The sequence below is a fragment of the Rhea americana genome, unplaced genomic scaffold (genome assembly GCF_003343005.1).
Source record: "Rhea americana isolate MKP2758 unplaced genomic scaffold, rheAme1 scaffold_39, whole genome shotgun sequence".
In the NCBI taxonomy this organism is placed as follows: Eukaryota; Metazoa; Chordata; class Aves; order Rheiformes; family Rheidae; genus Rhea; species Rhea americana.
This window is the reverse complement of record NW_028186523.1, coordinates 2,063,209-2,080,321: the sequence shown is the minus strand read 5'-3', so window position 1 is coordinate 2,080,321 and position 17,113 is coordinate 2,063,209. Positions and strand designations below refer to the sequence as shown.

Sequence of the window (17,113 nt, the reverse complement as noted above, 5' to 3'; positions counted from 1 at the left end):
GGTTTGACTGAAATCCAGAGAGGGAGGGTTTAGAGAAGAAAGGTTTAATGAAGTTTTTGTCTAAATAAAGAAATGAGCAACTCGGTATTGTTACAAGTTGTACTACCCTTCCAGACACTTTCATTCTGACACGGCCTATGAGCTATAAGCTTTGTTTTTTTAAAAAGGGCATTTTTATATGGATATGATGTATTCTCAGTATATCCATTTACAGTTTCATGTAAAAAGTTTTTCTAGTACAGAATCTTTCTGGATAGACCAGATGTTTCAGCTCTGTTTCTTAGCTGGTTTCAATTGGCATCATGTCTCTCTATCAGGATAGACTTAAAATACTATGGAGCAGTATGAGAGAGGACAAACTGCCGTTATACATGAGTAAATACGTCACAGATAATCACACAGATTCTTTCCTTACCCTCAACTCCCCAAACACCATGATTACAAATGCTTACTTGAAAGAAAACTGAGAGGAAAAAGACATTAAAGCTCAATTTTTTTCATTTGTACCTAGAATTTCTTACAACTGTTCTGAATTTGTTCCAAACATCTGAGTCTGTTTYTCAAGATGTGGCTAGTGTTATAAAATATAACTTCCAGATGTAAGCACAGCCAGACTTGGTTAATCTGAATCAGTTTGAAAAATCCATTTGTATTAGGGTTTAAAAATGGTAGTTAATGAATGAGCTTTGCATATATTCTGCAAGGCTTGCTATTGGTTAGTCTTGCTGTAGTTATTTTGTTAAATAAGGCACAGGTAGATGCTACCTGTTCCTTTGGCAAGAAAAAGCTATTTTTTAACTAAAAAGTAGAGATGGTGTTTCCTGAAGATTTTATAAGCATTAGCTTAAAAAATTAAGTGTTCTGATCCCTCTGTATTAGCTTTTCAGTAAATTACAATAAATTGGTTCATATATATATATATATATATATATATATATACACACACACACACACAGACACTATGTTTCAGACTGTCAAGGCATAAGGATAAGTTTTATGCGTGTAATAGTAATTTCTTAGAAGAACTCTATTTGTAAGCTGTATATCTCCCATGTATGTTTTTGAAACCAAAATACTGTAGCAGCTAAAATAAGCTTTTTATTCCGTTCCTTTATATTGGTAGATTTGAAGGCTGAACAACCACAATGCATGCACATCTCCCAGCAATTTCTGCACCAAGAAGTATAAAAACTTACTGCAGGTCTTCTTAATTAGTGCATTTTTGCTAGGTCTTTACTAGAATGAAGCTTTATTTAACAAGACATGGTTAGAAAGAATCTTGTTTAAAATCATGCATGGGTTCCTATGGCTGTGTCGAACATCAGACCTCAGAACTTGTCTGCCCCACCTACTCAATTCTAGTATCTCTTTGCATGTCTTAAGTCTTTGGAACATGCTGTGCAGATTAAAGGAATAGTATTTCCTCTGAAGGAACAAATCACTGCTTTCTTAGATGTATATGTAAGGAAATCTTATTCTCTATTTTCTTTCCCATGCTGTAACTCTTGTAACTGGATGGCTGGATGACTATGGTATTCTTGTAGCTACTAAGCCCTCTTGTTTTAACTGTGAGGGAAACATGCAGCATTAAGAGTATTTGCTGTTCTTCATGCTTACTTAGGGTTGTTGAGAAAGTCTGCTTTCCCTGTGTGATCGACTTTCCTTTCTGTTGCTGAATGCTGTTTTGAGAACAAAGTTGTTCTCATTTTGTGGTCTGATCAGATTCAGTACCCAACTTCTTTGATGCACTTTCTGACCATGTTGGGATGCTATTCTTATGTTGCTCTAGCAATTTAAATCGCTAGGAAAAAAAATTTGCTTGCTGCAGCAATACCACAGATTGGGAAATCTGTCCAGTGACACAGATCACTGAATCAAGTTTTTAAATGAATCAACAGCCCAAACAATCAGTTAAGCCACAATATTTCAGCAATGCTAACTCTAGAAAGGAAGTATTGTAATAACTGAGATGAGTAAGATTCATGCAATCAAATATAAGTTATGGTATGATTATGCAGATAGAGAACACTGATAACATTGATAAGATATCTGGCATGTGTTTACTACTGGTGCTTACATTGTTCAGTACTTTGCTTCTAAGCATTGGAAAAAAGAATAGTGCAATTTTAGATTTCAAAATGCTATGAAAAACTAGTGATTTTCATTCCTGAATAACCTAGTTTGTTTTAATAGGAGAAGAGTTTTGCAGTCATGTAAAATTCAGGTATATAAAGAGGAACTGTTTCTCTGGACAGAGCACAAGTCCCCAAAAGTAAAAATTTAAACTGAAATATCAGGATTAAATTATGAACTATTAAATTACAAAATGGATTAGGTACTTCAGTACCAAATTTTTAACCTATTTGCGTATTTTAATACAGCCTGTGTCAGAATTAAATAACAGTATTATCACATCCCTTCTACCTTTATAGTAAGTTGTGACAAAATGAGCAGCCTGCCTCACTGAAACATGTGATGGATGACAGATAGATTGGAAAATGAAATAAGCTGATTAATATATTGCTTGTTTGAACTATACCTCCTGTAACATCACAAAAAAAGAAAACAGGCTGCTTCTGTATTGTGCTGTATGCTTGATGACTTTGGAATTTGAAAAGTTGTAATTGAAATTAGCTTCATCCTGCCAGCACAGAAAGACATCTACAGGAGTGGCTGGAGGAAAAAAATTGCAAAAGAAATGTATTGTGGAACAAATTAATCAGGTTCAAAAAAAAAAAAAAAAAGGAAAAGGAAAAAGAAAAGAAAACAGAAGATGAACTTAAGATCACAAATGAAAGATTTTCATTAAGCTGGGCTCCCAGTGTTATTGAGCCAGCTTGGGGCACATGCCAAGTCATCATTTTTTTTTCCRAAAGAAGGTGGAAGGTAAGAGGCAAATAGTCCTACTAAATTGCAATGTCATGGCTCAGATGTCTGCTCCTCCTGTGCCTTTCCCTGGAGAAGATGCAGACCACCTGTTTGAGATCATGCTGCTACCCAGCTGGTCCCTCTCCCCCTCTCTGCTTCCTTTGAAACCCTAGAGAGCAGTTCAGGTGTGTGAAGCAGTAACTGCTTACAAGGGCCAAATAGCAGCTCTTTTCAGGAGCAATTGCTGGTCCCCCTTCCCATCTCCCTGAAGGAGGTGCTGTGCTTTGCAAGGCTCTTTTTACCTGCTTCTCCTCCCCTTGCCCTCACCCCCTGCCGCAGGAGAACCTTCTGCCCTTCCCAAATGCACAGAAGCAGCCTGGGATGCAGAGTAGGGCCGGTGGGCTGCTGCCAGCAAGGGGAGGGTAATTACTTCTGGTGCAGGGGGTGGAGACTGACTTTTTGGCGCGCAAATTAGCTATTTGTTGTATAGGAAAAGGGGATGGCTGGTGGCTGAGGAAGTGGGGAAAGGCTGCTGCATGGAGGGAGTGGCGTGGGCAGCAGGATGCAGTACCTTAGGGAGCTGGAGAACAGGAAAAGAGGTCCCTAGGTGGTAGTTGTAGTTTCCAGTCTGAAGCTCTGGTCATCCTGAAAAGGCAGGAAGGGGGTGCCTGTGGGAGAGAACAGGAAACAGCGTGAAATTTCCCTGCCTGCACCAGTGCACTGAGGCTGTTCCTGTTCACACCTGTCCCAATGTCCCATTTGAACTTGTGCAGCTATGAAATGTTTACCTTTGCCTTTACTGCAGAGAGGCCTCGTGGGCTTCACCGTTAGCAAAGTTTACTTTTTAGTAATTTGACAGAGTTTGCAGGCTGAAATAAACCTGGTCGTCCTAGTGTTGTTTTTCCTACTTCTCTGAAACAAAAAAAAAAAAAAAAAAAAAAAAAAAAAGAAAGAAAAGGAAAAAAGAAAAAACAAGCTTTCAATTACTCTAGGAGCCTTAGAAAAAGAAATGTTTGACTCAGTTTAGGCAGCAAAGAAAGTCTGTCAGCTGTAACATTTTGATAGAGTGCAATTCTTTATTACTGGTTTATGATTTTTGTTGCTCCACAATGTGTAGCATTTTTTTTCCAAGCAGAGTTCTCTTTAGAAATTTTTCATGGAATGATGCCCCACAAATGAAAAAATAGAGGTCTTAGTGGTGTGACTGAATAAATTTGTACAATTAAACTACAGAAAAAGCATCTTCCAAACGCTGATACCCATCCTAATGACACTAATAAACAGATCTGTCAGTTACCCAGATCAAATGAAATAGTTGTACAATGTAAATATAAGGTCTAATTACTCCCCCTCTTAATCCTGCTAAGCATGCCCTGCTTTTTGGATTTTTCTCGAGTCAGATGGTTTGGCCCTCTAAGTTTCTGGTGCTTGACCTAGCCCTRTAGGTGGTTGCTTGACTACATGACACAAAAAGCTATTTGTCAAAATTTGTTCTAAAATCTTAATTTAATCTTTTCTGCTTCTCTGTTATCCTTTTACTGTTCTCACTTTAAGCTCTCGTTCTCCTTCATCTTGTTCCCTCCTCTGACCTTCTGCAGGTTGTGTTCCTAGTGATCCCCTTTGGGGCGGTCTGCTATACAGTCCCATGGGACAGGAGGCTGAAACCGGAAAGCAGTACTGGGCAGCTAGCTTGCAAGGCATCTAATCTGAAATGCCTATGTTGACTTGAATAAATTTACTGTGTTTTACTTGAATAAAAGGTCTCATTTTAACTGTCAATTACAAAATATTTTAGTGTTTGTGTGTGCATGCAAGTGGTTCTTTAATTTCTGCCAGATTTGTGGGGTTTGTTTGGACTGGAGACTGTCTCATCTGTAACTGAACTTTGAGTTGTGCATTCACGTGTGTGTAAAGGTGAATATTCRAGATAGTTGTCTAAATGTATATATTACAATCCTTGTTTCTAAATTTGGAAAGTGCTATTAGATACATAGCCAAAGTTGAGTATTGGCACATGGACCCTGACAGTAATTCTGAAGTGTCTAAGCACAGATCTTTACCTACCTGTATTTATATAAGGAAAGTTAATTTTAGTCCACTCTAACACCATTCCTGAGTGATTTGAGTGTGCTTTGCGGGAAAGTGGCGCATGCTAGGTCAAAAGTGGCTGTATTTAATTGTTACGAACAAATGGCACCGGCTTTGTGGGAAGCTGGAGAGCAGCGAGAGCGGCCGACAATTGCAGGAAGCCGATGTCCGACCTGCCAGGTAAAGCTACTTGCAGTATGACAAACCAGGAAGCGCAGCCTCACGCTGCTCAGAGAGATGGTGTTCTTGTTCTGTGGGGTTTTTTATTTACCTTTTCTTTTCTTTCCTGTGTTGGGGAAAAAAAAATTGTGGCTATACGTTCAAAACCAGCATTTTTGGGGGGCTGAATTTGGAACTTAAAATTCCTCAGTGTAGCTTCCCATAGGCTCTGCTCTCCCCGAGCGAGTCGTGCTTTTTACGTGTTTGTTTTTAGCTGATGGTGCAAGTGGAAGATTTGAAATTGTGTCCTGTATATATAAATATATATATACAGGTCATGAAATCCTCTTACGAAGATGTTTAGCTCAAACTCTGCGCTGCTAGGAGTAGGGAAGGGTGTAACAGAGTCTCGAAAGCAATCTTTGTTTCGGTGGATGTGCTGCRAGTACTTCACTCGCTCGGGAGCTCTTTGTCTGGATCTTCCTGCGCGATAAGCGCTCGGGGATGCCGCTCGAGCCGAACAATTGCGGTCAGGCCGCCGAGCGGTCTCGGGGCAGGCAGACAGTCATTTGCGCTTTCCTGCCTTTCAGCAAACTGGTATTTTATCAAACCTCGGCCACGCTATTCTTGAAGACTTTAAGCCTGTTATTCATATGTGATAGTGCACCCGGGGCACGGTAACTACTACTAAACTTAATTGTACGCTTTGCTCTGATTTATAGAGGTCACCAGCGAAAAGCACCAGCCTGTCAGCCGACTTTACCTGGCAGCGGTTCAACTCCCTGACAGGCTTACCTTTGATTTAAACAAATTTGAGAAATATGTAAAGTTTGGGGAGCAGTTTTGCAGTGATTTGGTAGAAAGCGGCCACAAAAGGCGGCGGCGCGCAGGTGTTGGGCCTGTTTGAAAGCTGATTGAGAGAAGCAGATGGCTTCAGTCAGTGGCATCCAGCCAAAAGAGCAGGTGCTGGTCACGTGGGCGCTGGTTACCAGGGCAATCTGATTGCTCTTGGCGTGCACATGAAAGGGAAGGGGCCCCGCGTTCAGCTGTAGTATTGTATAATTTGTGGCAGTTAGAGCGGAAATAAATGCTGGAAATGGAGCCTCATAGTAGGGGAGACTTCTGTCCATGTGTAGCGTACGCACTGGGGCGGTTGGAAGGGGAACTGTTGTATAGATTTTCCTTTTTTTTTTTTATGTCGTCGCTCTTTTAGTGCTATCAAACTTTTTTTTTTTTTTTTTGAAAATTGTCACAGTTTGAGATTACCTCCCCCCAAACCCCTCAAGAGGAAAACTATATTATGCCCTATGGTTTTACAATAATAAGAATTTATTTTGCAAACTCCCAGTGTTTTTGTGTGTAAATTGTTGTTCATGTGCTTTTTAAAAATTCGGTATTGGTTTAAATGCCCTCTACRAAATAATAATAATGATAATACCGGAGCTGATCTAGTACCCAAGCATTATGTAATTGCATYCAGAAAATCAGAAATTTAAAATTACAGCTCTGAAATACACGTTCAGTAGATAAATAATCAAAATGAATAAGCATAAAGCTGACGTGTTTGTTTGAGAAGTTACAGGACTGGGATTTATGAAGGAAAAACAAGCCCCAGACGACATCCCTGCTATGATATTAAGATACTAGGGGAACAGAAGCTGCTTAAAAGTGACTGAAAGAACGTTTCACTATCTATACTTCTCATTTGTCAAGTATCAGTTTATAATGCTACATGAGCAGTTTCTTTCAAACATTTCAGCACCTTTGTAGAAGCAGTCAGTCAAGGTAGTAGCAGGCTGGAGATGTGTGACCAGAGAAGGGGAAAAAAAAAACTAGCAAAACCCCGTATGTGTTGCAAAGACTACATGTACTTAAACTATTAACTTTTTATTAACAGTTCTTTTGTATTTTTGTCTTTTAAAAAAATCATCTACATGATACTAAAGATCTCTGTGCTTAATCTGTATTTAAATGTGTTTAAAGCTTGGTTTTGGTATGTGTGTCTTTAGGTTTTTTTTCTTTTTTTTTGTCTGTATATGCGTAGATGGGGGTTTGAATGTAGTTAAAGCCTTTCCTAAGGCTGGAGGGACGACCCTAAAATTGTTTCTGCCATTAGCAGCCATGACTTTGTAATTTCATGTGGACATGGGGATGTTAGTTTCTGGTTTTGTGTCACAGAATCACAGAAGGGTTGAGGTTGGAAGGGACCTCTGCAGATCATCTAGTCCAACCTCCCTGCTCGAGCAGGGTCACCTAGAGCATGTTACACAGGATCACATCCAGATGGGTCTTGAATATCTCCAGAAAAGGAGACTGCACAACCTCTCTGGGCAACCAGTGCTCTGACCCTCACAGTGAAGAAATTACCCCTCACATTCAGGCGGAACTTCCTGTGGTTCAGTTTGTGCCCRTTGCCTCTTGTCCTGTTGCGTGGGACAACTGAAAAGAGTTTGTCCCCATCCCCTTGACACCCTCCCTTCAGGTACTTGTACACATTGATCAGATCCCCTTCAGATCAGTCTTCTCTTCCCCAGGCTRAASAGGCCCAGTTCTCGCAGCCGTTCCTCATAGGGCAGATGCTCCAGCGCTCTGATCATCTTTGTAGCCCTGCGCTGGACTCTCCCTAGCAGCTCCATGTCTCTCTTGTACTGGGGAGCCCAGAACTGGACGAGATGAGGCCTCACCAAGGGCTGAGGAGAGGGGCAGGATCACCTCCCTCAACCTGCTGGCAACAGTCTTCCTAATGCGCCCCARGATACCATTGGCCTTCTTGGCCACAAGGGCACATTGCTGGCTCATGTTCAACTTGTCATCCACCAGCACTCCCAGGTCCTTCTCTGCAGAGCTACCTTCTAGCAGATCAATCCCCAGCCTATACTGGTGCATGGGGTTATTCTTCCCTAGCTGCAGAGCCCTGCACTTGCCCTTGTGGAGCCTCAGGAGGTTCCTGTCTGCCCAGCTCCCCAGCCTGTCCAGGTCTCTCTGAATGGCAGCACAGCCCTCAGGTGTGTCAGCCACTCCTCCCAGCTTGGTATCRTCAGCCAACTTGCTGAGGAGGCACTCTGTCCCCTCATCCAGGTCATTGATGAAAAGGTTGGAACAGGATGTGAGCCAGTACTGAGCCCTGGGGAACTCCACTAGGCACGGGCCTCCCACTAGACTCTGCACCACTGAGCACAACTGTCTGAGCTCTGCYGTCAAAGAAAAAAAAAAGCAGTAGAAAACTTGTGAAAAGCGTAAAGGTTAGGTAAATAAGCCAGGTAGTGGCAGCAGACAACCAGGAGCCTAGTCCGGTCAAGTGTATTGACCGGTCTGTATAAACTGTTCCTTACTACATGCTGTGGTTGTACTCACTAAGCGTATGTGCATGCCCTSAGATGTGACACAAAGACACCTTTCGTGTCCCGCTCCTTGAAAATAACACAGAACATTAAATGGAAAATTTCCTCATTTGCACCACTATTTTGGTAAAATCTCTTCTGGTTCTGCTCAACTAGTCCACACAGTTAATATCAAGAATTAAGTACCCACGCAATCTGATTTCATTGCGTGTGCGTCAGGTTGTTCAAGGAACGTTTTCAAAAGTGCACATTCTGAGGACAGCGACTCTTCTTTCCTAGTCTTGTTTTTAGCTTCTTGTCAAATATGTTAGTCACTGTCTAAGCTCTGTCCTTGAAGGAGAGAAGTGACATGTCCGGTATTAAGGAATGGGGAATGTATCGCAATGGCTCATGCATCATTGATTTTACAAGTATGCTTAAATTCTTAAATAAGACAAGGCAGTTAAAAATAATGAAGTCACTAAAAATGAACAGTTTAAGTGCTTTGTAAAGCACTTTTTGCTCACATTTTTATATGAAGTTTGATTTAAAATACCTCTGTTTTAGTAACAAGAAACCAGACTCAGAATCTAGTGCTGYGAAGAAAAAGGTTAACAAGGGAAAAGAAGGTTCTGAAAATTCAGATCTGGAAAAAACTCCACCACCATCACCTCCTCCTGAAGATGATGATGACGCAGGAGTTCAGGTAATGCTCATGTTCATGTTCTCTGTAGCCCTTGAGAGTTTAGCTAGGTAGAATTGGAGGTCTGATAGTCTTTGATRTTTTCAGGTATTTTCTTTATCGATTAAAATGTTGTATCAAGAAAGCGAAAACTGGAGATCACCATCGTGAATATTTTGCTTAAAATAAGCACTCCTCATCATGATTTTGCTTTTCAGTCTTGCTGGCAGTAGGTATGTCCAGTGCTACTGATTTTTGCATGTTTTCCTCCTTTACTCAGGAATTATGAAGATGAATTTTCTGATCTATAGATTTAATATGCCATTGTGAGATCTTTCTTAGAGCCTTGATTTTTCATTTGTATTGGCTTTGTGATCTTCTGAAATCAAAAATAAAACATGAAAAAGCAGTGTGGAGAGAACTTGGATGCATGTGGGTTGTACGACACCTTTTTTGTGAATGAGGGGCCTTTTTGCAGAACTGCTAGTGATCAACTAACAGTGATAATTTCTCTTCAACAGTGAGCATCTGTCAATTTCTGTGTAAACTTTTTCATGTAAAAAGAAATCTTGAAATAGAAAAAACAAATCAAAAAACTTTTTTGTGTGTTCTGTCACTAGCCATGTTAAGAGGAGGTCAGCTCATGGCTTGCTTCTGCTGGCAAATGGTCATAGTGGGCGTTAAAAATCAGAATTTCAAAATGTTTGATAATTCTCAAAAAGAGAAAAAGAGGCAAATAGTAGTGGAGAAAGTGTAAGTCTCCTGAACAGTCATGCTGATATTTCTGAAATCCATTGCATTTGGCCATCACATATCAATTTGTGCACRTTGCTTCTAGTTAATAGTGATTTCAGGACCAGTGATCGCTTGAAGGCTCAAAGTAGCATGGTGCRAAGGTTGGCAAGTAGCAGTGTTGTAACACAAATGCAATTAATGTCTTCTATCTTTATCATTTTCCAGAGGACTGTAGAATATAATAAAAGGTGGAATGATATTCTAGTTTAAAAACAACTGAAAGGAGCATTATTTCTGAGTCATGAGAGTCATCATGACATTGTAAAGTCTGAATTAGAGTGGAGATATACATGCAAACATTAAGAAGTCTGAAGAATGAGTTTTCTGTCCTGTGCCTCGAGTCTTTCTTAGCTTAATGGTACTGACAAACATGCAGAAGAAACTGCTAGGGTTGGTGGGGTTTGTTTTCTGTTTGTTTTGTTTTTTTCCCCCAGGTTAATATATACTGCCTGCAGTTCAACATATATTTGCATTTGTTGTTTTCTGTTTAGTGGGATAAGGACTCCTCTCTGAAACTCATTGTGGTGATAAATTTCGTATCTGAAATATATTTCTCTTTACGTAAATATGAGTGTTAGGGTCTTTGCCTCATATAATTAAAAGTAATGAAATATTATCATTTAGTTTTCATTTTCTTAATATTTTTTCTTCACGCTGTGGATGTTATACTATGCCCACACTACTTTATGTAAGCCTGGGGGGGGGCTGCAACCTATATGTTAAGATATCTAGAATTAATATTCTTGTAGAAATGGGTTATAGATTTCCTAACTTAAATTTATTATGCAGTTCTCTAAAATGATGTTGTGTCTTTTTTGTATGCTGCTGCATGAGCTTCTTAAAGAGCTCAATATTTAAGTGTGATGCATAGTTATCTTCAGAGAATAGGAAGAATATTTACTTTTGTGTGTTATGTTCTTGTACAAATTTTTATATATTCTGTTGCCAAATCTATTATTATTCACCTTTCTACCTATAGATCAGTTGATAAGTAAAAGATGAACTAATACAGATGCATGCATGGTTTCTGGTAACAACACACAAAAATTGCAAAGCCTTACGTGAATGCTAGGAGAAACAGGAAGCTGACCAAGTCAATAAATAACAGAAAGAGGATTATACTTAGATGCCCTTTCTATTAGAGAAATGGACAAAGAGACTTTTGGCACCAAAAATGTTGCTAAGACTTACCTATAGAGCTGAAAGAAAATTAATATACATCAGTGATTATGGAAAGAGGGTATGAATTTCTGAAGTGGCATCTATTTTCAAGTATAAAAATCTTGCTGTCATGTTACAGTTTCACGATAACCTCTGTAACTTATTAGTTTAAGGATAGAGGCACATCATTGCTATTTAGGGGAATAATGTAAATTCAAGCTTTACTCAAAAGTTTCAATTAAATTTAAAGAATTTCTGATTTTGTGAAATGTTTCAGATATTTATGCAATTAAAAGTATCCTTAACTATCTAAATATTTATTTCATCTATGTACATTCAGAGACCTGGGTACATAGATACGTTGAACATGCTACRTATATATTTGCATGTAGTTGAATAGGTACTTGTTAAGCTGAGAAAGCTTCAAAAATAACTAATATATCAATTCAGAAATTAGATTTTTTTTTAGTAGTTTAAAATTCTTTTTTAATATGTATGTGAGTCCATTGAGATAGGTAATGCTGAGCTGACAGTTTCCTTCAACAAAATGCTTTATTAGCTTTTTCAAACTGATGCAGACTATCTGGGAATTTGAATTTTATTATTGTAGAAAGCTGTGTCTGGCAGTGAGAGTTAAGTTACAAATGTTGTCAAATGTATGTGTGTATGTTGCAGAGTTTTTTTTTGTTCATTTGTTTTGCATTTCCTCTGATACTCTCACTTGAAGGTATTGGGCCACAGACACTACATTTGCAAATTGGGGATCGTTCGGCTTTTTCTTTCTCCTGTGTTAAAGTTGGGGTCTTTCCTTGTGCTGTGCTTCAGGGCAGCCTTCTGGATAGAGTAGGGTGAACAGAGTGAGGAAACTGTATTTTGCCACACTTTCCTTAGTATGTCTTGTCAGTACAACTACTAGCGGTGRACAGGGAGAGCAAAGTTACCTTGGGCAACTTTAGGGGCCATGCTGTGGAAAGCTGATGTTTGGTTTCCTGCCTTCATCATCTCCTAAAATTGGTAGAAAACACAAACTGAGAAGAGAGATGCTACTTTTTCTTGATTTTGAATTGCTCAGTTAGATACGCTTTTTGTATTCTTATGTGACTCAGGTAATCCTAAGAACCCCTCACCACTTTCCAGCTCAGAATAAGCATGATCTTTTTCAGTACAAAAGTTGAAAGTAGCCTAAAAGGTAGGAATTTAGAATAGTGCAGTCTTGATTCCATTGTTTGGACTGTGCTACTGTAAAAATGGTACCTTTCTTTTTTGCATACCAGTGTATTTGAGAAATACGAAAAAGTCTTCTCAGTCATTCTGYGGTTCATCGGTTTTGTTCGTCATGAAAAACACCAATACTTTCTCTTTAGAAGCGACGCTCTAGCAGGCAGGTGAAGAGGAAGCGTTATACGGAAGATCTGGAATTCAAGATTTCAGATGAGGAGGCTGATGATGCTGATGCTGCTGGAAGAGACTCTCCTTCTAATACTTCTCAGTCAGAGCAACAGGTCAGTTGGTATCCCAGATATGAATGGACTGGAAAGATGGTTTTAACTGCAGCATTCAGAGCTCAAATATGGGCTCTTTCCTGAATGATATTTATCCATGGTTGGCACAAAGTGCCAAAAGAAATTAGCTTTTTAGCTTCTTAAAGAATATATTCATTCCTGATTTTGTTTACAAGCTGACAATATGTAATTKGACACAATGCTTTGAAATTAATGGTCTCTATCTAAAAAAAAAAACCCCAAACTGGACTGCAAGGAGTCTGAATTTACTTCTATAAATTCAGTGGTCTGGCTTCTGTGACTTTAATAAACCACTCAAGCTTGTTCCCTGCTGCTAGGCACCATAAGAACCCCTTTATGAAATTACTGCCTTGTAGTACCCAGCAGGGTACACTTTATTCTCTGTGCAATGTAAATGATGGATAAAATAGTTTGAATAAAATGAGGGGTAATAATGTAGGGATGACTGTTGTAGCAATCTCATTGTTTTGTAGTGCTTTTTCAAAGAACTACTTCACTTAACTAACTGATGACCTATTGGAGAATATATATGTGTTCTTTGGTATTTCATTTGCCAATTTGTTAAGCCCTGAGAAATACTGTATGTGATCTTCATTTTTAATTGTGTATTGTCAGAAAGGGAATTTGATAGGCTTGCCTACAACTGTAATGGTGGGTATCACATACAATTTTGGTAGCTGTCACCATCATAAGAACATTTATGCAGCTAACTGGAGTTTCTAAACATCATCTAGTATTCAGAATGGTGTAGCTGGATAATGAAAGCAYGTTAATTTTTGGAGAGATATACATGATTGTACTGTATATGTGTATGTGAGCCTTTGTAGGAAAGCAAGATTTCAGTTAGCACTTCAAAATGTGTTAAAACAAGTATTCTTCAGTCCTTTATTATGATATTAAATGCATTTGAATCCTCTGAGTTCTTATGCTAGGAGGAAAAAAATCCTTCTGTGCATTAAACTCTTGCTGCAAAAAAATTATTCAAAGTTTTTTCTGATGTTGAAAGTCTATAAGAAACAAAAATAATATATTAATTCCCATAACTCTTACATGATATTTATGTAGGAATCTGCTGATGCTGAAGGTCCTGTTGTGGAGAAAATTATGAGTAGCCGTTCAGTCAAGAAAAAGGTAAAAACAAACAAACAAACAAAAAACACGCACCGTATTTTTTAAGAGCCAAGTATAATTCTACTAAAGCTCCTATTAAGGTTTCAAAGTATCTTGGATATTCTTAATGGAAGATTGTTTTAATGAATAGTAGAAGTTCCCTAAAGGTGTCTTTAGATAGTTTTTAATGTGCTTTTGGGTGGGCATAAACCAAACAGATTGCTTGTTTAGTCTCTGTTCTTTTCCTGTGTCTCTTCAGAGATTTTTTTTGTAAATATACAAAAAATATATAATAGTATACATATAATAGTGTATATATATAATATACATATATACACACACACACACATATATATACATATATATATATACACACACACGTATAATATACATATACATACCTGGGCACAATCTGTGTTGCTCTTTGATTTAGAGTGATATTTCATGGGAGTCTGAGGAGTGAGCAAGCGTACCTTTACCACTAAGTTACTGACTTTTTTATGCATCCTGTAACARTGGTCATGCTTATGCAACCAGAACAAGTTTACATGTGACCAAGAACATTACATATGCAGGTGGTCAAAATATTCCTTTTTGCTGTGCTAGGATGATGAAGAAACATTTTATTTAGATAGTTGAGTGTGTGTGTGTGTGTATGCAAGTGTACGTGTGTGTTTGTTTCTAAATTCTGCCTGGCTTGTGAATTAGGTTCTTACTTTGCTCGAAGCTGTTCTGAACTACTTCAGAACTTGGTTGGTCTTTAAGTTTACAAACTACTAGCTTCTGAGCAGGAATTAGAAAAGAGCTTGTTCCAAAAAGGGCGTTATTGTGTATTATAGGTTATTCTATATAGCTAATTCTCTGATTCATCTTGCAGTTAGGTTAAAAAAAAAAAAAAAAAAAAGAACGAAAAACTCTAATCTAGAGGTGATACTGGAGTTTATCTTTGTTAACCAGAAAGATTTCATCTTTTCCTAGAAGTGTTAATTTTCAGGCTAGAGGTGGGAGAATTGCATTTGCTCGTGGATTATTATTATTACTATTATTATTTTTTATTACTGCTGTCATAACATCATTGAGAGCTTTGTAAACCAAAATTCATGTAATGTCATGACTGACTTTGACTGAATTTGACCTGGTCCTGCAGCTTTCACAGCACAAAACCTCTAGGGTTTTGGGGGGTGTTTTTTTTTAAGTCTAGAGCTATATTTTGTATTTCAAGCCACAGACTTATTTTTCAGATAAACTTCATGTAATATAAACTTGGTAATTAGTTGTCCTGATGGTCTACTAGGCAGGTGAGGAGAATGTGGTCTTTTCATAAATGTCTTTACAGTGGAAGCTGTTTTTCACCAATTATTCTTCTCTTCTTCCTCTCCCCTGCAAACAAAGGTGTGATTACTCATGGGGAGTGTGTATTTTGCTGCAGTTTGTGGGAAGTGGTTGGTTTGCTGCCTGCATGTCTTTGATTGCAAGCTCTGCTGGAGGCAAGCTCTATTTTGAGCTCTTTCTTTAATGTTTTTTATGGATTGCATTTACAGGTTTGAGGGATGTCTCTTCTTTCCCTGCTCTTCTTCTTAACCCTCTTCTCTATCCCCCAAAAATGGATTTCAGGATGTTAATATTTAACATCTGAAGTACCCAACTGTGCTTTTATTAAAGGTCTTTTACACTCCTACTAACGTCATCAAAACCCTGGTTGTTAGATTACTAATCAAAGTAAAATTGCTGCGATCAGGACCAGTGCATAAAATAAACATGAGGAAATGCTTCACTAGGAAACCTTTCAGTGAATTAGGGTGTAACAAAGCTGTTATGCTTAAGTAAAGGACATTAGATAATGAATACATTTCTGGAGCAATGCTCTTATCTCAAAATTATACTGRCTTTCTCTAAAATAATCTTAGTCTAGCTTTGGAGTTATCAGATATGAATAAAAATATTTTCCCCATTATTCTTAACTCATTTTTTTTTTTTAATTCTGTTGGGTGGTCATACCCCTTGCAGAAAATTTTGCATACGTATAACCTCTCCTCTTTCWAAAACTTTTCTAAACTGTCACAGTCCTGATGTCTTGAGTTTGTATCTGGAAATCTCTTAGTTATTTTCTTGGCCAACTTGAGCCTCCTTTGAATTTCTTCTACRTGACTTTGAAAAAAGAATGACTAGAACTAAATATGCTAATCAGCATAATGCAACATGTTATAGAAAGGTATGGTATTTATAGTGCCTTGTATATATTGCGCATCCAAATTTCTCTTTTTACTTTCTAATACGTGAAAGGAACTATATCTTACTGAACTGCTTACATTGCCTGCATCTTTTACATGAACAGATTAGTTTAAAATCAAGTCACTTAGTGATTGTTTCTAGTATGTATAGCTTTGCATCTGCCTGCTACTTTTCTAGCAGTTCATCTTTCAGTTATTTTTTTGAAGCTGTTGGACATCTCTACTCCTGAGTGGCTTGCTCAAGTAACAGTATCAGCAGATATTACTGTATATCTTTTGTGGCAATGGCAGTGCACGACTTGAAGGAAAGGGTCATGTATTTCTTCAGCTCTTTGCAAAGACTACAGACTGGATGTCAATTATGTCGCACTTGGGAAATGATTGTTTGAGGTATCTTAYGTTGGCAAGTCTGATGTACTATTTTAGGGTGTCTTCATAATCAGTTGAGGAAGAATTTTGTRTAAATGTCATGTTTCATCTTGCTACTTGGTCAATGTTAACATATGTGTGAGGATTGGACAGTGACATACAATCACTGATGAGAGAGCTTCTTTCTCATCTGTGCTATGTTGATGTTCTAGTAACCCCAACTGAGTATAGGTGGCTGTGATTCAATTTGAATTTTTCGTTTGATTTGCCATGAGCATGAATGCCAAAGTAACTTTTTTACAGGATTTTCTTCTGAAATACTCTTTATTGAAGTGAACTTTTGAAGCACACTTGTAGGAGATATAAAAATGTAAGACCAGTTGTTATCTGTTAGCCAATAGAGCAGTAGTTGTATGAGTTACAGGATTTATCAAGATTTATATTGTGAATTATTGTTATTAAGTTGGCAGTTGACAGTAAGTATATGTGATGGAAATGCTACATAACTGTCTTAAATTGGATAATATGGAACTACTGTATAAAGGAGTATTAGTATATCATTATTASATTGTTGCATCTCAAAGGATTCTGTTTTAAAACTAATTAAAGACTTGGTTATAAAGAGTAAAAAGTTAATATCTTAAAATTAGGGAGARCTACTTAAAGAGTGGTTTTGCCTGGGGGTAATAAATGCATTCAGATAGTAGAATCTCAGGTTTTTTAGGCTTCAATTTTGTGATTATCTCCCTGAGAAACAACCCCTGTTCTGTCTTTTCTGAGAAATAAACTTGATGGTCTTCAGATTCT

At 38.0% G+C, this 17,113-nt stretch overlaps 1 protein-coding gene across 2 annotated transcripts in view; it reads left to right on the top strand.

Annotated features, from left to right (window-relative positions):
* The window catches only part of CHD7 (chromodomain helicase DNA binding protein 7), a 128,499-nt gene that overhangs the window by 71,647 nt on the left and 39,739 nt on the right, over window positions 1–17,113 (top strand). For both annotated transcript variants that reach the window (XM_085313556.1, XM_085313555.1), the window contains exons 4-6: window positions 9,003–9,141; window positions 12,438–12,575; window positions 13,662–13,727. In XM_085313556.1, the coding sequence (XP_085169682.1) occupies window positions 9,003–9,141; window positions 12,438–12,575; window positions 13,662–13,727 (343 nt within the window). The remainder of the gene's footprint in view (window positions 1–9,002; window positions 9,142–12,437; window positions 12,576–13,661; window positions 13,728–17,113) is intronic.